Source organism: Gracilinanus agilis, chromosome 1 (assembly GCF_016433145.1).
Source record: "Gracilinanus agilis isolate LMUSP501 chromosome 1, AgileGrace, whole genome shotgun sequence".
NCBI classification, from domain to species: Eukaryota; Metazoa; Chordata; class Mammalia; order Didelphimorphia; family Didelphidae; genus Gracilinanus; species Gracilinanus agilis.
Window position 1 is genome coordinate 650,336,668 of NC_058130.1, and position 21,060 is coordinate 650,357,727.

Genomic DNA, 21,060 nt, shown 5'->3' on the forward strand with positions numbered 1-21,060 from the left:
TCTTTATGGCTTCAAGGCTTGAAAGAAAATGACAATATTGGGAATGAACAGTTTGATGTAATTTGAGAGAAAAACCAGTCTGATGATTCTAAAAGAATGGAATTGAATATCACTGATTTTGAGCATGAGGAGAGTGCACCACTGACAGAAAGGAAGAAATTTTAAAGAAGTACCCCTCAAAGTTTACAACCAAGTAAAGCTAATATATAATTAGACTACCTACTTCATTGGAAGAATTGAGGAGGAAGCACTTAATGAATTTTAAAGCATTGTTCAATGTTAGATTATTGTTTATATGTATGATCATTTTATGTGGTGTGATAATTAAAAATGATACAGTTATAGCAAGCAGTGTTATTATTTTTTTTAAAGGGACAAACCAAGAATTTCTAACCTTAGTTGGGGGGTATTGAGAAATTATTGAATAGACAGGAAGATGTTATAAAATTCTTAGTATCCATAACACAGGGACTTGAGGCATATATGTTTACTGTATAAAATAATTTTTCAATCAGTAATATAATGAATAGTTATGTTCTTAAGTAGACTGAGTACTTATGTCAGCACAAGTATAAAGTAAATTATTTTTAGTAGTATTTTTCTTAATACTTGTAAACTAGAAAGTAGACTCTTAAGCACTGCTTTTCTTCCTTTTCACTTAATAATGAAAGGGATTATGGCCAGTTCTTGTTCTTCAATTAGTTCTTATTCTTCTTTCTCATAATTGGTTTAGCATGTTCAGTGGCTGAAGCATTTTCAGCACTGGCAGGCAGGTTTGATTAATGCTCATGAAAAACTTTAATGTAATCCTACTTGCAGTAATTTTCCAGATAACTGCTTCTTTGGTACACTGTTAAATTCTTCAGTGTTGGCAATCCATATGTTATTTATGATTGCAGAGGTGATTCTATTACATACCATTTGGGAAATAGAAAATTAAATCATGATTTTGGGGAAAAATAGTATTCCGGTTTAATCAGTTAAATTGCCATCTAATTTTGGAATAGACAAAATAATTGCTTGTCAGGCAAAATGCAAAGTGATAGATTTAGAGTTTGAAATTTCCTTTTATTTGTTTTGACACAAAGAGGTTTGTTTCTTCTAAATTATGTTGAATGTCAGTAATGTTGACACTTTCATTCTTGATTGTATTTTTGTTGAATTGTAAGGAAATAGTCACAACTTAATATAACTAATATTTTGATTTAGGATCTCAAAATAAAATATTTTGTTCTTTAGCATTAATATATGTTCTTATTGAAACATAATATTTCATTCTAAAATCGGTTTTTGCAGAAGATTTTTGTTTTTGTTTGTGGAATTATTTGGAATACATGTTTCTGTATAGTATCCAATTTTCCCCCTTCATCAAACTTTTTCTCAAAGAATTGGACAAGAAAGTATCTGATTAAAATGTTCCTGTTTACTTGGAGAGGTAGGATCAAAGGTTTTCTGTTCTCTAAAACCCTTCATGAGTTAGTAAATGTAAGAATAATGAAAGCAGTATATTTCTTACATAATCTGAGACTTTTTATTTTAAAGAGCTGTTGTGAAAACACAAGTTTAAAATATAACTTTGTATAATAAAATACTGTTGAAATTAAACTATATACTCAAAATTCTATTTTTCAAAATGATTTCCATCCTTTAGTGTTATTTCCAAATCTTTCTCTCAGCTTTCTTTTTTCTTATATCAAATGATATTTAACATCAGAGAGCTAATGGTTTAGGAAGTAGGGAATCCTGAAGTTAAGTAATGTGAGAGGTCATAGACAGGTTACTACCTCCTAAAGCTATTGCCTCTGTGACATTACCTGTGCTTCATCACTTAATCTTCCTAAACAGGTTATAAGAAGTTTACTAAATTAAGTTAATTACAAGAGAGAAAGAACACATCATAAATCAAGAACTAGCTGTTTCATACAGCATTGATATTTGAAGAAAAAGCATTCACTTGGAAATTTATTAAGTGTTTATTTGGTAACATTTAGTAGAGAATAAATTGTATTTCTTATAGCAAATTTTAGTTGACAATTTCAACAGAAGGGAAAAGTTAAGGGCAGAGCAGGTGTATTAAAACTCAGTTCATTTTTCCTGACAGAAAGCATCAACTTAGCCAATAAATCTGTGCTAAATCATTCTGACGAGTGATGGGAATTGTCAGTCCAGTTAAAAAACTCATTTTGAAATCAGCATGGGGTAGTCAGCACATACCCCTCACCCCACATTGGTTACAGAATTGTATTGAATTTTATTGTGTTTTCAAAATATATAAGGATGTTACTTGGAGGCATTTAGTTCTTTCATTGAAATAAATTTTAATTAAATATACTGGGAATACATCTTTTATATCATCATTATATATAAGAATATGTATTGCATTGGAAAATTCTGGACCTTTTTGGTAGAAATATAGTGTAATTTTTTTTATGTGGTACAACTACAAGGCAAAAAGTATTAAAAACAAACAAGAATTAAATTACATGCTGCTTAATTGTTATGGTAATAATTACTTGAATTTTTAGAATACCTTACTTTTTCTAAGCTTTTTCACAGGGTGAAAAAAACTTTAAAATAAATGTGGTAGGTGGTAATTACTGTTCCGACCGAAATAGATATTCAAATTCTTCTTCAATTTCATTTAAAATTTTTCTTGCTGAAATGAATCATTGTATAAAACAATTATGGTAGGTTAAGAAGCTGACCGAAGTTGGCAAAGAAATTTTTATTTTATAATATAAATATAATAACATAACCATATTACAAATAGCCTTTTAAATCCAGTTGTGTTCTGTATTGGAAATAAAATGATAAACATATTCAGAATCTTCTTGCTAAAATAATTTCTATTATCTGTCAGTCAACAGGCATTTATTAAATGCCCACTATGTACAAGGGGCTATTGGGATACGAAAATGAAAGTCTTGAAAAAGCTTGGAATATATCATGGAGTCAAACATACACCTAAGGGATTATACAAAGTAGAAAGAAATTGTAAAGGTGGAAGGATCAGGGGGATTTTATACTGAAAATGATGTTGGAGCAAAACTTAAAGAAAGCTAAGCATTCTTAGCAGTGGAAGTGAGGAGGGAGTGAATTCTTGACTAAGGGAAAGCTCAGCATAAGGACATTAAGACAGGAGATGTATTGTTATGTATGAGGTTCTTTTAAAAGGCTGAGCTGTCTTACTTGAGGTGGAGTTGGGTTAGGTGTCAGAAAGATATGAGTTCAATTCTGGCTTTAAACACTTACTAGCTGTATGACCCTGGTAAAGTTGACTAACCTCCATGTGCCTTGTTTTCTTAACTGTAAAATGGAGATAATGAAGCATTTCCTTCTAAAGGTAGTTGTGAAGAAAAATATTTGTAAAGTACTTAGCACAAAATCTTGCACATAGTAGGAGGCTCCATATACATGTTTATTCCTTTTTTCCCTTCTTCTAGAAGGCTGAGGGGGTAAGTTAGAGCCAGATTTGAAAAGCTTTTCATGCTAAAAAGAGGCATTTATGTTAGATCCTAGTGGCAGCAAGGAGCACTGGAATTTGAGTTAGGGGAATAAGATGGTCAAAGTTGTGGTTTAGGAAATCACTCTGGCTGTTGAGTGGGAAGATGGATTAGAGTGGGAAGAAATTTGATTATTTCTAATTAATCAATTAGGAGGCTATTGCAGTAGTTCAGGTGAGAGAGGTGGATGATTTGAACCAGGATGGTGGCTGTGTAAGTGGAAAGAAGGAATCTATAGAAGAAATGTAGAGATAGAAATAAAATTTGGCAGCTAATTGAATATGTGGAATGAGAAAAGAATCAAGGATGATGATGAAGTTGTGAGTTTGGGTGATTTCGTATATCATGGGACCCTCAACAATAATGGAAAAATTTAGAAGAGGAGTGAATTTGGGGGGGGGATGAATTCTATTTTGTACATATTGCGTTGAAGATGTGTGTAATACACTAGTTTGAAGTGTTCAGTCCATTGTTATTGACACAGGCCTGGAGCCTAGGGGAAAAAAGCTAGTATAGAACATAAAATATCTATGAATCATCATCCCAGAGGTCATCATTGAACTCACTAGAACTGATAAAAGTATTACTTTCTTCCTTTAAAAAAATTGGCATTTAATTTGTTATTTATAGCCTTTAAAATTGTATTAGAATACATTGTGAGACATCAGGTAAATATTAAAAATGAATTTAATTGCATTTTCTTTTAGTTTGCAGGGCGAAGTAAGAAGGAAACAAAATACTCTCTGAAGGCAGTAGAAGACATGTTGGAAACACTGCAGATCACTCAGTCTTAAGGTTTTAAAAACTCACATTAATTTCACAATTCCACAATCATCATTATTGGTCTGTGACTTATATACTATGTGCTCAGTGCTATTTATATATAGGTCCAATTAGTGAGACATTTGTATAAATTTAAAAATGTCCTTTGCTGCTAAGCAGGATGATTGAGAAAGCTAATTTAAGTTTCTAAGGAAGAGAAATCTAAGAAGACTTCATTAATTACATATCACTCATCATATCATCTCTGTATAATAACTGCTTTCAAGCCATAACTGATGTAGAAAATAAACTTATTAAATGAAATCAAGATGATTTCTTAAACTTGTATATAAAAACTGGATTCTTTCTCATTTTGATGTCAATCAGTGATGTCTATCAAATACTTCCACTGTACAGTCAAGGAATAAATTAAAATAGAGATGAACAATTCTGGTCATAAGTTGGTGATAAAACTGGTATGATTATTAAATCTAAATGTTTTTCTTAAGTGCCTCTGGTATATAGACAACTGTGCTAGGACCTACTTGAGAGAGCTACAAAGTTTAGTGGGATATTACGTAGGCAGAAAAATTTTATAATGAAAGCATTAACATGGTGTCCCCAGAATTCTTTATTATTGATGGCTTCCTGGATAATGTCCCTGGATGAAAACAAAGGCAAATGATAGAGGATGGATGCAAAGCAACCTCTGTGAATATTATCATGAACATAAGCAAGCACTGAACTGAGGTTAGTAAGGAAATGCAAGGATACAAAAACCTTGTTTTGGTTGTTTTGTCTTTGAAACCATATCTGGAGAAAAGAAAGGAAAATGAAGATAACAGCTACTAGTGAAAAGATAGAACTGTGAGATTATTGTTTGGTTTTTGTCATTTCTACTGAGAATACCTTCTGAACTGGGAAGGGTGGTACAGAAATTCCTAATAAGGAATTGATATCCAGGACAAATAAGGAGATAGAAAGATCATCAAGCCCTCTGCTTCATTTTTTTTTAAACACTTAATTTCTGTCTAACATCAGTTCCAAGGCAATAGAGTGGTGAGGGCTAGGTAATTGGCCCTAAGTGATTTACCTAGGATCACACAGTCTCTACTCCATTCTTGAAGGAGGAGGTAGCTCTTCTTGCTATAAGATCAACTCCTGCATTGGGGGTCTTAAATGTATCCCCTCCAAGAACTTACCTCCTCAAACATTCTCTCACTTTATCTTTGGTATTGTCTTTTCTACATGTTCTTTCCTTGCCACTTATGCCCAGCCTTCTCCCTTACTTAAAAAGTTTTAGAGCTTAATAAGAATTGTCTTTGTAGGAAAATAATGTTGTTCAGTTACCATTATCTTTTATTTTTATAAATAAACTATAGAGGCAAAGTGAGAAGTGAAGTGAGTTGTCCATGGTAATATGGTTAGTAAATGTCAGAGACAAGATTTGAACCTACATCTGATTACAAGTCCTTTGTGCTTTCCTTTTTTTTTTTTTTACATGTAGATATAATTTTATTAACATTTTTTGACATTTTGCAATCCATGTTTTCCCTCCTTCCCCTCCTTTCTCCCCCCCTGCCCCAAAAGCAGATAATATGATGTAGGTTGTACATATGTACTATCATGTAGTATATATTTCCATGTTTGCCATGTTGTGAAAGAAGAAACAAATTGGTTATACTAGAGAAAAATTCATAAAGGAAATAAAGTGAAGAATGGTATGTTTAAATCTGCATTCAGACTCTCATTTCTTTCTTTGGCAGTAGAGAGCCTTTTTCTTCATGAGTCTCTTGATGTTGTCTTGGATACTTGCATCACTGATAATAGTTAAATCATTCACAGTTAATCACTGTACATTATTGTTACTGTGTATAACATTCTTCTGGTTCTGTTCACTTTACTTTGCAATCACTTTATATAAGTCTTTCTAGGTTTTTTTTGTGATCATCTGTTCATCATTTTTTTTTTTTTTTTGGCACAATAGTATTCCCTTATAATCACAGACTAAAACTTGTTAAGTGATTCATCTATTGATGGACACCACTTCAGTTTCCAATTCTTTGCCCCTACAAAAGAGCTGCTATAAATATTTTTGTACAAGTAGGGTCTTTTCCCTTGTCTTTGATCTCTTTGGGATACAGTTCTAGTAGTGATGTTGCTGGTCAAAGAGTATGCACAGTTTGGTGACCTTAAAGGGCATGGTTCCAAATTGTTCTCCAGAATGGTTGTTTCAGTCACAGTTCCACCAATATTGTATTAGTGTTTCAATTTTTCCCACATTCCCCTTTAATATTTGTCATTTTCCTTTTTTGTCATATTAGCCAGTCTGATAGATGTGAAGTAGTGCTTCAGAGATGTATTATTTTTCATTTCTTTAAATAATAAAGTGACTTGAAGCTTTTTTAGCATATAACTAAAGATAGTCTTCATCTGAGAAATGCCTGGTCATATCCTTTGACTATGTATTCTTATAAATTCTACTCATTTCTTTATATATTTGAGAAATGCAACTTTTGCCAAAAACACTGGTTTAAAATATTTTTTCCCAGTTTTTTTGTTTGCCTTCTCTTCTTGGTTACATTGGTTTTGTTTGTGCAAAACCTTTTTTAATTTAATGTAGTCAGTTATGTTCATTACATCTCGTAATGTTCTCTGTGTCTTGTTTGGTCTTATATTCTTTAATTTTCCATAGGTCTTACAGGTAATTTATTTTGCACTCCCCTAATTTTTTTTTGTTTTGTTTTGTTTTTAAACCCTTAACTTCTGTGTATTGGCTCCTAGGTGAAAGAGTGGTAAGGGTGGGCAATGGGGGTCAAGTGACTTGCACAGGGTCACACAGCTGGGAAGTGTCTGAGGCCGGATTTGAACCTAGGACCTCCGGTCTCTAGGCCTGACTCTCAATCCACTGAGCTACCCAGCTGCCTCCTCCCCTAATTCTTTATGCTTTTTTATAGCATCATATTCAACAGCCAATCTCCTCATTTTAGAAGCGAGGAAACTGAATCCGACAATTATTTTATTGCAGCTCATAGGTAAAACAGAGCCTCGAACCTAGTTTTCTGAAATTCCAGTCTGTTGTTTTTAGCTACACTGTGATATTGCAGGTTCCTTAAATAACCTTAGGATGTAAATGCCTTGGAAATAGGCAGAAGGGTATGATACAAAAAACAATACCTGACTTGGAGTAAGAAGATTTATATTGCAATCACAGCCCTGATACTAGCTATGGGCACCTTGATGAGCAAGTCAGCTTCAGTTTCTTTATCAATCAGAAGAGTATAATATATTTCTTGATAGTGTTGTGAGGAATATACTTTTGAAAACTTTATATGAATGTAAGTTTTAAATACCTTGTAAATGTGTGTGTGCAAACTATTCCAAAGGCACACAGCTAAGTTTTCTAAACATTAAAGCTAGAGTTAAAATCCACATCTCCAAACTTAGTAAGACAGTGATTTTTATTACTGATCATGAAGCCAGAAGCCTTTTCTTTTTGGTAAACTTTTTTTTTTCCTTTTTAAGATGACGTTGATTTTCTCACTAGTTATTCAGCCATGACTTTATGTGTAATGTGGATAGTGAAATAACTTGCCACTTGAGACACACTTTGCTTCACTCCTGGTTTCCTGTGGAAAGTGGTAGTATAACCACAAAGTTAAATGACTGACTTTGCTAAACTAAAATAAGTCATAATGCAGGAATATGATGATGATATGTGAATATAATGATCTTACATACTAGCTTTGTTTAAAAAATGTTTTTTGGTACTTTGTCTTTATATTGCAATGTTTCTGAGAGAAAAAATCCTCTGCACACCTTCCTTTCCCCCTCCACCAAACTCTTTCCTTATAACAAAGGAAATAAAGGGAAAATATTAGAATATGTGTTTACATCTTAGAAATGTTTACCACATTGTGTTTTGGTAAATCCTTATCTTTGTTGTAAGGAAGGAGACATGTTCTATTACCTGTTATCCAGGATCTACATTAGATTTCTATTACTTCCTTTTAATGATCTTATTCACATTATTTTAGTTATACATATCTTCTTTCAGTTATTTTACACTACAGCAGTTAATAAAGATCTTTCCATGATTCTTTGAATTCCTTATGGTAATTTTTCCTTCTATCAGTCAATAAATGTTAGTGTCTACCATGTGCAAGGTACTGTGCTGGGCAGATGGTGATAGAATTAAAAAGCAAAAGATATTCCCTGTCCTTAAGGAGCTAATCACTGCCTAATTATATTCCATTACTTTAATTATAGTTTTTTATGCTATTCCCCCACTTGATGGACACTTCATTTCTAATTCTTTGCTAGTACAGAGTGCAATGCATATTTAATATATGTTGGAATTTTGTCTTTGACTTCCTTGTGGTATATGCCCATAGACAAGATGGATCAAAGTGTATAAAAAGTTCAACAAGCTTCATATATATAGATCCACATTTCTATATAGAATAACAATTTTGAGAATTGGAAGATACCTCAATAGCCATCTATTTCCCATATGTAAAAGGAATTTCTACAATTGCCAAAAGAAAAACCTTTGCTTGAAAACCTCCTTAAAAGGGAAACTCACCACCTTTTGAGGTAGCTCATTCTACTTTTGCATTCTACTGGAATAGCTAGGTGGAGCAATGGATAGAGCTGCAGATGTGGAGTCAGGAAGACCTATGTTCAAATCTAGCTTCAGACAGTAGCTATGGGACCCTGAGTAAGTCACTTAACCCTATTTGCCTCAGATTCCTCATCTGTAAAATGAGGTAGAGGAGGAAATAAATTGCTTCAGTATCTTTGCCATGAGAATCTCAAATGGGGTCATGAAGAATGTGACTAAAATGCCCAAACAATAACAAATTCTACTTTTGAATATCTCTAATTCTCTTTTTCTCAGGATAAGAATGCATAATTTAACAATCCTAGTATGTTATGAACTTAATGAAGGCCCTTTATTATTCTGGTAGCCCTCATTTAGACATTCTCTAGTTTCTCAAAGTTTTATCTTAAACTGTAATGTCCACAACTGAACACAGTTCTCTATGTGAGAACTGACAAGGACAGAGAACAATGAGATACTGAATTCACTAATCTTGGAAGCTGTGCTCCTCTTAATGCAGCCTAGGATTGAATTGTCTTTGGCTTTCACATTATATTGCTGTCTCCAGCTTAGAGTTGAACATCTTTTTATCCTTTGAATATTCTCCAAATCTTTTTCAAAACAACTGCTGTCAAACTATTCTTTCCCTTATATTTGTGAAGTATTATTTTGTTTAGCATCTAACTAACTAAATCAATCTTTGTCTCTCTCTTAGTCCTCCTCTCTCCCCTATTTTTCAGTCATCTTAAATCTTACCTTCTTCCATGCACCCTAATCTGGTGACACTAGTCTACTTGCAACCTCTCATAAGACTTCACCTCTTGAATGCCTTTTTCCTGTTAGTCCCCTAAGGCTGAAATTCTTTCTCTTGTCTGACTTCTGTGGCTTCCTTCAGTTCCCAGCTAAAACTCCCACCTTCTGCAGAAAGCTTTTCCAGTTCTTCTTAATACTGCTGCTTTCCCTCTAAGTTTATCTCTAATTTATTCAGGGTATTTTTTATAGTTTGCTTGTTGTCTCCTTACTTAGAATCTTTTTTTGCCTTACTTTGTATCCTCAGTGCTTGGCATAATGCCTGGTATATAGCAGAAGTTTAATAAATCCTTTTTAACCTGAATACCCATCATACATGCTGGCTTTGTGACCTTAGGCACGTGACAACCTCCCAGTGTTCTGGACAATTCAGGCTATTTCCAAAAATATGCTGACACACCAGAGTGTAAATAGTGTAAATAGCATTTTATTTGTACCAGTACCTGTACCAGTGGAATCATAAGTTCAGTTTATGTTCCTGTTGTTTTTCATTACTACCCTTCTCCCCAACACCCCATAAACAAATAGCCATTACTAATCCTTCTTTATTCCAGCTCCAGTCACACTAGGTTTCATGTCCCTATCTTCTTACTTAAACTTTTGTAATATCCTTTAAGTTGTAAACATGCTGTCCACACTCCTTATCATAGCTTGAACCAGATTAAAATGTAATTGGGAAATATTTAACAAAATGAAAATATAATAGAACATCGATAATGCTAATGTTTGATTTTTTAAGTCAGTAGACAGTGGCCCTCTTGTAATGTACCACTTTTCTACAATATTACTTAGTAATCTTCCCAGTTGCCAGCTAAACCTCACAGCACTCCTATATACCTATATACAATGATTATTGCCTACCTTTATAAAATGTAAGTTTCTGACCTAGCTAGCATTAAAGGACTTAGATCTGAGTTCAATTTAGAAAGGTGATATAGTATAGTGGGATTTTAGGCAAATGACTTCACATCTCTCAACCTCAATTCCTTCCAAAACTAAAAAATTTCTAAATCCAGTTCTACTCTTCCAACTTTATCTCCCCTAGTTCCATCAGATCCCCTCCAGACTCTGTTTTTTTTATTCTTTCCTCTAAGTTTTGAGGTTCCTTCCTCTAAAATACAATTTTGACACACCTCACTCATCCACCAAGTAAGAGGGATTTCTCTATCCTTCAGTTTCTTATACTACCTCGATCTCTCCTTTGCCCTTCTCATTCTCCCTTGTCACAGTTATTTGTGTGCTTCTCCCTGCATACTCTTTAAAAAATTGAGTGTCATCTACCTAGTAATTTTAAGATTTTGCAGAACTTTGTGTTATTTAATTTGATCTTTACAACACTGTGATTCAGGTAGGTAGGTTCTATTATTATTAATTTATAGATGAGGAAACAGGCTGAGTGAGGTTAAGTGACTTATTCAGATTAAAACCATAAATTTCTGAAGTAGTTTTTGAATTCAGGTCTTGATGATTCCAAGTCCAGCACCTTCAATCCATTACATCAGACGGGCCAAACATTATTGTGAAAATTTTAACAAAATAAGTAAAAATAAAATAGAACATAGAGGCTGCTAATATGTTATTTTCTAGGTCAATTTGTTGGAATCTTTATGTATGGCTAATGTGCCCATTTCTTTTTGACACCACTGGGGACTGGATCATTGAATTGCCTCTTCTAGTTGTGTTCTCAGTACCTTGGACAGAGACTTTAACTAGCAAATGCATAATGAATATTTTGAATTGTATTGATCTCTGCCTGTTCAATTCCCTTCCCTAATACTAAGGCTAGTCATACTTATCTTTTTTAAGGGTCCTAGGAGGTGTTTTCAGTAGAATGTAAGCTTGAGGGCAGTGGCTATTTTTCATTTTTCCTCATGTCCCTAAGTGTTTGTTGGATTTGATTTATTTTTGAGACTATTCAGGATTTTCTTTGACAGGATGAATGGAATATAAGATTTATTTTATTTCCTTCTCTTACATTACACACTAAAAGATATCTTGAAGAAATACAAGAAGTAATTTCAGTCTGGACATTGACAAGATCCCAAATCCATTGAAATTCACTTCTCATTGCTCTTACGAAGTAGCCACAAAATAATAGAAAAGTGTATATTTTTTTCTATTTGTTTTTATTGGATTTTCATAATTTAAAAAATTTTTAAATTTACATGCAACATTTTACATAAAAAAACCTCAACAAAATCAAACTACCTGACTTTTAATGGATTTTTAATGGATTTTCTTTTTTTTTTTTGGAGGGAAAAATGAATGGGAATGTCAGTTTTAGTATTTTAGTATACCATAGTGGTATAGCAGGCACAGTGATGTTATTTTAGCAGGGAATTTAAAGAGCATTAGGGCCTCTCTATACTATATCAATTTCTTTTTAGCCACTTAGTGTTATTTAACAAATTTAGTAAGTTTTAAGAAAATGTGACAAATTAAAAGTTCATCAAGATATTCCCCAGTAGGTAACAAGGAATCAATTTAATTAAATAATTCCAAGGGATATTTTAAGTCCCTATTCAGTGCCAGCCATGTGGGTCACAAAGACAAAAATGAAACATCCCTGTTTTTAAAGATTAATTTTACTGAGGGGAAGCAACACATACACAGAGAAATACAAACTATATACAAGTATACTAGAAAGTATTTGAAGGAGAGTACTAGAGATACGAAGAAAAATCTCATGTAGAGGTGAGGGCACTGCAAATGAGCTTTTAAGAGATCTAAAGATTCTAAGAGGTTGAGAGGAGGGAGAGAATTCCAGTAAAGCATATAAGTGCTTACTGTATGCCAGGTACTTTGCTAAGCATAGAGGTGGGAGGTAGAATTTCACATACAGAGAGTAGAAATCAGGCTAGTTTTATTAGAGTGCAAAAGAGAAATAATATGCACTCTGTTTAGAAAGATAGGTTGGAGCCTTGAAATCGTGAGTCTTTTTAAGTGCAAGACAGAAGAGCCTGTATATGTAGTCAGTTTTAAAAAGCCACTGAAGCTTTTTGAGTAGGGTTGTAGTATGGCAAGTACTGTGCCTCTGTTGGAACTTTTAATGATCACAAAAGTAATGAAGCAACTTCTTTAATGTAAAATTGCTTTAAAATGGATGTGTCTATCACTAATTTTTAAATCTTAAAGCACATTAGGCCTTAATTTTTCTACCTCAGACAACTGCTTATGACAGTTATGGTTCTTGAGATATGTCTGATAACTATTGTATATGAAAGATAGTGACCTAGAAGTTCTTACAAACATTAAGAAGATTGATATTTTCATGGATCTATGATCTTAGTAGTACAGGCCTTACCTCTACCAGTGCAGTTCATGATCCTTCTATGTTTTATCTTTATAATTCTTACCATCTCTTTCCATCAATTTTCTATCTGCTCAATGTGATGGGGGTTCCTCTAATTTAAAAAAAAATTCAAGACTATCTACCAATAGAGCATTTGGATTGTCCATCTCATTTATGCCCTTCCACTCATCCCCTTCCACTCAAATAGTCTCAATGATTCTTTACAACATTGCTTCCCTCCCCCCCTCTCCCAAATCGTACTCAGTAGTGTGTACTTTGTTCAGCTTACTTATTATGTCCACCATATTTTCCCATTTTCCATTGGGTTAGTTATAATTTTACTTTTACTGAGATCATGATGTTCACTACATTTCAAACTATAAAAGCATACCACTAGGAGAATATTAAGATCCAAATGGTAGTGTTTGTGTCTCTGAGAAGTTTTGAATAATTAAAAATATAGTACTTTTATTATAGTTCAACTTAGACTGTGCCCTCTTATCCAATTTTAAACCAAGCTTAATGTATATTTTCAATGACTGTCCAATATTTCTATTGTTGGAGTAACTCAAAAGACTATCCATCTCGCTATGTTCATAATCTGGGCTCTAAATAGAAGCATCTGGAGACCACATTCATCAGAGAATTCTTTTGTTTGGACTTTGCAAATGATACCTTCTATGACATTGGTAGTAGTAAATGAACACATTTTATTGCCTTAAAACTTGCTTGCTGGGGGGCAGCTGGGTAGCTCAGTGGATTGAGAGCCAGGCCTAGAGACGGGAGGTCCTAGGTTCAAATCCGGCCTCAGACACTTTGCAGCTGTGTGACCCTGGGCAAGTCACTTGACCCCCATTGCCTACCCTTACCACTCTTCCACCTATAAGTCAATACACAGAAGTTAAGGGTTTAAAATTAAAAAAAAAAAAAAAAAAAAAACTTGCTTGCTGTCAATACTTAACAGGTTGTTAGACAAGATATCTCTCTAGTGGTGTTAGACTCTGATTTGATTTTAATACAATTAAAATTTAATAATTTTAATAAAAATAAGACCTTGCCTGAGGAGAAACTTCAAGGCTAAATATTTCTCTAAGAAAAATGCATTTTTACAAAATCAGTGAATACAACAAAGTCAAGATGGTAAAGTAGGAGACAGTACAATTAAGCTCTCCACAAAACTGCTGAACACATCTAGAGAATACACTACATAGAATTTTTGTTGTTCAATTGTGTCCAATTTTTTTGTGACTCCATTTAGGTTTTCTTGGCATGGATACTGAAGTAGTTTGCCATTTTCTCTTCTGGCCCAATTTACAGATCTGGAAACTAAGGCAAACAGGGTTAAATGACTTGTCCAGGATCATATAGCTAATATGATCTGAACCCAGATTTGAACTCAGAGGAATTTTCCTGACTCCATGCCTAGCACCTTTATCCACTACACCACTTAGCTGCCCACTATATACTATACTAATAGGAAAATCCAAAAAAATCACAATAAATCACTTTTCTAGCTCAGATTGGCATATGAAGACAGAGGGGCTTATGGATAATAGGCATTGGGTTGGGCCAGGAGCACAGCTTGTGTCTAGGGCTCTGTAGCACTAGGAAGAGGCTGTGCACCAGGGCAAGAGAATGTTCTAGACCTATATGGGGGCACCCCCCTCCCAGCCTCACTCCATCTGAATGAGCAGGTGCCAGTTAGCAGTTTTGTTGCCAACCACATAGTTTTGGACTAAAGTTCCAGGCCAGACTGAAAAAGGGACTTGTGAAGGATAATGTATCAAGAAAAAAGGAAACTCAGACAAACAGCAGCTATGTGGCCTAAACTCTAGGAGTAGAATGGAATCTCAATTTCAGTATTTAGCCTTGCTGAGGCTACTCTGTTCCAACAGAACTGGCTGATAAGTGATGAATTCTACAGTATTCCACTGTTACTCAAACCCAAATGGCAGGTCAAGAATTCACAGAACTTAGACCTGGGGGATAACAATCATACTTTAACCCGCAGTAGACAACTTTGGGAATACTGAAAGCTTGTAGGTTGCCAAGCCTTAACTGTTCCTGAGATCTTGAATTATTATTGTTTATCCTTTTGTTTTCCAAGAATAACAGTAATATTTTTGAGTAATATTTTGATGTGTGTGAATTGTATATAAGGGAGGCAGAGTTGCGGGAATATGTAACTTCTCTTCCAGTGTCATCTAAGTCCAGTGGCAAGACAAAAATTGGGGTTACTAGTAGTGAACTGAAGATGCAGTAGATATACCTTGGTGTCTGCAATATCTGACCAAATTCTCAAGTGCTCCACAGCTGCCTTCAAGAAAACAGCAACAGGATTAGTCCTAATATCTGGTCTAAAGTTGGAAAGAAGACTATAAGACTGAGCAAAGAGACAAACAAAAATCCCACCATAACAGTCTTTTAAGGTAACAGACACTCAAGATGCAAACACAGAGAAGACAGTGATATAAGCAAAACTTCACAGGAAAACAGCTTGGGCACAAAATCAACTAGAATTACTAAAAGAAATAAACCAAGAACTTTTTTTAATTGTAATTTTTTTAAAAGAATGAAATGAGAGTACTTGAAAAATAACAGAAGAGAAATGAGAACTATAGAAGAAATAATTAGAAAGGGAATAGCTTGGCACAAGAAGTAATTAATTACATGAAAATTAGATCGGGCAAAATAGAAACCAATGACTCCATGAGACAAGAAGAAATGATAAAATTTAAAAAGTATTAAAATAAAAGAATATCTAAAAAAGTAAAAGAATATCTAAAATATGGAGAAAAATAACTGATGGAAAAATAAAAGATGGGAAAATAAGATTCATTGAAATGTCTGAATGCCAGGACAAAAAGAGAGCTTAGACATCCTATTCCAAAAAAATCTTAAAAGAACTCCCAGATCTCTTGGAACAGGCCAAAGCAGAAATATAATCCACTTGTGACCTCCTAAAAGAAACTCCCCAAATGAAAACTTCCAGGAACATGATCACCAAAATCCAGAGCTTCCAGGTAAAAAAAAAATACTGCAAGCATTCAGAAAGAAATCATGCATGTACCAGTGAGCCACAGTCGGGATCACACATGATTTAGCCATCACTACTATAAAGAACAGAGAACTTGGAATACAGTAATCCAGAAAGCATAGGAGGTTATAGGCTTATAGCCAAGTATAATTTACCCTCTCCTCCCCCCCAAGATTGAACATAATGCTAAAGGGGGAAAAATGGATCTTTAATAAAATATGGTACTTATAAACATCCTGATAAAAATACCAGAGTTGTGTAGAAACAAGTTCAAACACTAGATTAAAAGTGAGGAAAATTATAGTTGCTTTAGTAATATTTCTTTATGAAATCTTTTTATACCCTCAGGTTTTGAAGGTTAGCCTGCCTCTAAGCTAAAGTAATTTATTGCTAGTCCTCTCAAGGTATCATAGTGGGCTGGATCATTTTGTTTGTTATTGGTAGGGTAGAGACCTCTTTTTAAAAAAAATCTATAAATGAGAACTCAAGCATTTGAAAGAAAAAGCCCTTTTTGCTCTTGTTAAATATATCCTCTAGATATGGAATAACCAGGTTCCCAAATGAGGAATAAGATCCACTGTATACCTATTCAAAGATTGCTAGAAGTATCTGAACTTCATAAAGTTTTTGACATTCATTTTCTCAACATGCCAGAGATGGATGTATTGCCTGTCTTTCTCTACCTAATGGATTTTGACCCATTTTAGCCCCCTTTCCTGGACTGATGAGGCAAGGAGTTGCTGTCCACCTCCTCTCTTGAAATATCCACTAATGGAGATTATAAGGGGTGGTCCATAAGTAAAGTCGAGCTGTCAAGCCAATCAGAAAGAGGGTGTAATTCCCATTAAAAGCAAGTAATGGGACTTCAGCGCTTTTTGGGAGTAAGGGAAGATGGCAAAAAAGATCTATACTTTGTTAATGAGAATTGCATGCCCCCACTGATAAACGATTTTTGGAGAAGTGGACTTATATTCTTTATTGGTTAAAATTTGAACACTATAAGGGAAATGTAAAAAGTAAACATGAATGAATAATGATGAAGGACTCGATATGGTTTAACTGATTCCATTTAATTATAGGTAGGTGTCTCCCTCTGAACTCTATATCATTATCACACTCTTAGAGAGATTCTAATTAGACAAGGCATTGGAGTGGTTCTATTATGTCTTAAAAATCTTAAGAAAAGAATGAAAAGTGAAGGGAAGAGAGATATATACTTGGGGATAGAAGGGAAATGTTAGAAAAATTTATATCATATAATTAATGTGCATATAAGTATTTTTTATATAAAAAAGGAGAAGGGAGTGAGGAGGAACAACTGAAACTTCAACCTTACTCTTATCTGAACTTGTTAAAGGATGAAACAATACACACTACACACATACAGAGTTGGGTACATAAATGCATTTCACTTGACAGGGAAAGAGGAAAGAGGAAATAAGGGGAGAGGAAAATTAGAGTAGGTAGATTAAAGGCAGAATTAGTCCTAAGTAAAAAAAAAAAAAAATCCTCCCAAACCTGTAAGGATGTAGAATGATGTTTATATCTCTGAGATGGCAAAGCAAGGGAATCTGAAAGAATGTCCATAAATGGTGGAATAGATGAACAACTTATTGTATATAACTGTGATAAAATAACATTGTGCTATAAGAAATGAAGGAGAAGGTTTTAGAGGAATCTTTGAAAACTTGCTTGAACTGATATGTGAAGTGCGAAGTGAACAGAAGTAGGAGAAAAATGTGTAGAATGACAACAGTCTGGTAAACCAGCCTTGAATAAATTAGGAACTGATAAGTATGATCACCAACTATGATTCTAGAGGAAATATTCTGCCCCCTTTCTGATGTAAAGGACAGAGTTCAGAATAACACAAATACTTATATTCTAAATGGCCAACATAACAATTTATTTCTTTATGTATGTTTGCAATGGGTTTTGTTTTTCTTTAGTATTCAGTTAGGAGATGGACCTAAGATGTGAGGAGGACAAGATGAATTTTTGCTGATTGAAAAAATATAATAAAAAAAAACTCCTGTGGTTTTGTTCATGTTTCCATTCTATTAAGTTGTCTGCAGCTGAAAATCCTCTTCAAGAGCCTACTTATTTTGTTCTCATATTTTCATTTCATTGTGAAAATGATTGCTTCAAGTATAGGCCCCACCTGGGTATTTTATAGATATGAGAAAACACCCTTGTGGGTTAAAGGTTTTCTATATTCTCTCACTTGTGTTCATTTGTTTTATAAAAACACTACATTTTCTCCCCTGTTATTCTGGAATTGCTCTGTAAATACTTTTAAAATTTGCCTCTGGCTTAGATTTCTTTGATAGGTGTTTGGTCAGGCCTAGTCACTCTTTCCAACTTCATCTTAAGTGCTAGTATCATCTCCTCACATTAAGTACATCTGATAGTAAAGTGGAAGAGTACAAATATGACAGTTGCTTGTAAATGTACTCCTATTGAAATGTCAGCAGATCTGCGGTTTTAAGAGTATAATTAAAGAGCTTATGGATCTATATTTCAGTATTTAATTTTTTATTTTTATAACCCTTATTTTCTGTCTTCCTAACAACTCTAAGTTACATGGGAATTTTAATGTAACAAATATCTTTTTTACAATTAAAAGAAAAGAAACAGGTAAACAGAGTTAAGTGACTTATTCAGAGTCACACAGCTTAAATTTCTGAGGCCAGATTTGAACTTATGAAGATTAGCCTTTCTGACTTCAAGCCTGGCACTCTATCCACTGTGGTAACTAGCTGTCCTACTAAGTTGTTACAGATTTCAGTTCTTTGGTAGTAATACCTGGGGGATTGTGTATCCACATCACATGTGTGTCAAAGAAGTTAAAAGAAGCATATTTTTTTGATCGTATGGTATAAAAAAATAAGCTGATTTTATTCAAGCCTAGCCTCTGGCTTGTCATATTGGCTTTGTGAACCTGGGTAAGTCACTTAATTTCCCAGTGCCCAATTCAGCTAAGATTGAACATACTTATTTATGTTGGTAGAGGAAGTTCCTTACCATGTTCTTCCTTACATCCTTTCTTTCTCCAACTCCTTTCCCAAACATTCTTTGGTAAATTAGAAAACATCATGTCATCAGTTTCAGATCAGGTTCAAAGTTTCCAAAATAATCATAACAAATATTTTAGCTGTCTCGAAGAGATGGATTTATCGAAGCTAACCAATTTGGAAATAATTTTTTTCATGTAATCTTGATATTACAGAGGACAGAGAGATCTGAAACAACACAGTCACAAAGTATTGTACTAACTATGTTCATTGAACCAAAACTTCTGGTCTGTGTATATATAGGTAATGGCAATACTCAAAACTTCTTATAGTTAGTCAGATAGTTAATTTCAGTAGACCGATGCTGAAGAAAGACTTTTGAAGACTTGTTTGTTTAAAAACTATTTTAAACAATGTAATGTGGAAATTGACTTAAGGATTTGGTAGGATATCAGTCAATTAGAGATGCCTCTGTTGTACCACAGATGGCACCAAAGAGACAGTTACAAGTGGCAACAAACCCTTTTGGACCAACTCTAACAAGTAAATTTCATGCTCTTTGTTTTAAGGAATAATGATCACCCATAAAAAACTTACGGTTCCATTCACTTACATCTAGGAATTTCTCTCTGTATCTACTTGCTTAGTTGCAAGGTAATCAAATATGAACAGTGAAAACACATTTGTATGTTTGAAGTACCTGTGAAGTCTTAGGGCAGAAGAAGAGAAAGTATTATTGTTTTGATGTTATGAACTAAAAATCAACAACAAAATATTTAACACAATAGTTTTCATTTTCAATTTTGGAGACAAATATATTCAATATTACATATACATTTTTTCTATATGCAACAAACAGCCAAATTTTCTTAAGTGGGCTTGATTAACAGCTTTGTTAGACTAGGAATTTGTAATATTATTACATAGAACATTTTGATTTCTAGTTCAAGATAATTTTTTAGAAGTTTGTACTAAATATTTTTACTAGTACTTTCTAAAACACTATAAAGGATCTTGACAAAATAACTAATAGTTAAACTTGAAGACATTTCCCCTTTAAAGTATCTACATTCTTATAGAAATATGCTACCTAGAGTTTTCAAATTTAGGAATGTAACCAATTGTCAGATCTTTTAATTCTTAATGCTTAGGTTTTAAACCAGCAGGAATGCCTTTGTTTAAATAATTTAAATGCCTTTGTAATTTTTATACTAAGACATTTTACTTGAATGGAAATACATTCTTAAATTTAGAAGGATTTTTTCCAAAGTTGTCATATTTAAGAGACTGTATATAAGTTTTATAGCCCCAGAGCAGTAAACTAATTATTATGTGTAGTTATGACAGGTAAAAACTATATTTAGATACTATTGATAGTTCAATTTAATAGCATTAGTATTTAATAATATTCAAGAGTAAAATAAAGATACATCAGAAACATTTAAAATATATTACTCTGTTGAGTGAGTATGCCCACAAAATATTGGGCAAACTGCCATGACTTTAATTTATTAGATTAATTTTTTATGTAGCTTTTAAAAAATGTCATTGTTTAAGTTTGCCCTTTAGAAAATGTAATGTAGTTTAGGAGATACTAGACTTTTTATTCAATTATAGCCTCTCTGAAAATGCCCCTTAATAAGTTCAAGTGGTCCCTGGAGAAAAGATGTGAAGTGTACTTTATCTTGGAATAACTACTCCTCGAAAAGATGTTTTTGGAATCTACCAAAAGATCCAGATGTCTCCATTGAATTAAAACATCATGTAAGATCCTTGCATATAAGGCCTACAATGCCTTTTCTAATGGGATGTGTTAAAAGGCATTTGAGTTTCATAGGGATTATGATTAGAAAGAGTTTATAAAAATCAATGCAAAACTTTCAGGAGAATATTACTAATGCTCCTATTTTGAAATTTTGATGAGGTGGTTTATTCAAAAGCAAAAGAGTCATTGGAAACCTGAGCCATATATATCTGCAGACTGACCTTTTACCACATGATGATTATGTCTTTGATGAAATACTGCATCCTGGATTTTA

At 33.6% G+C, this 21,060-nt stretch overlaps 1 protein-coding gene across 1 annotated transcript in view; it reads left to right on the forward strand.

Moving 5' to 3' along the window:
* Positions 1 to 4,593, forward strand: part of EMC2 (ER membrane protein complex subunit 2) — a 64,411-nt gene extending 59,818 nt beyond the window's left edge. The window contains exon 11 of the mRNA XM_044668783.1: positions 4,211 to 4,593. Coding sequence (XP_044524718.1) covers positions 4,211 to 4,297 — 87 coding nt within the window. The 3' untranslated portion in view covers positions 4,298 to 4,593. The remainder of the gene's footprint in view (positions 1 to 4,210) is intronic.
* The last annotated feature ends 16,467 nt before the right edge of the window (positions 4,594 to 21,060 follow it).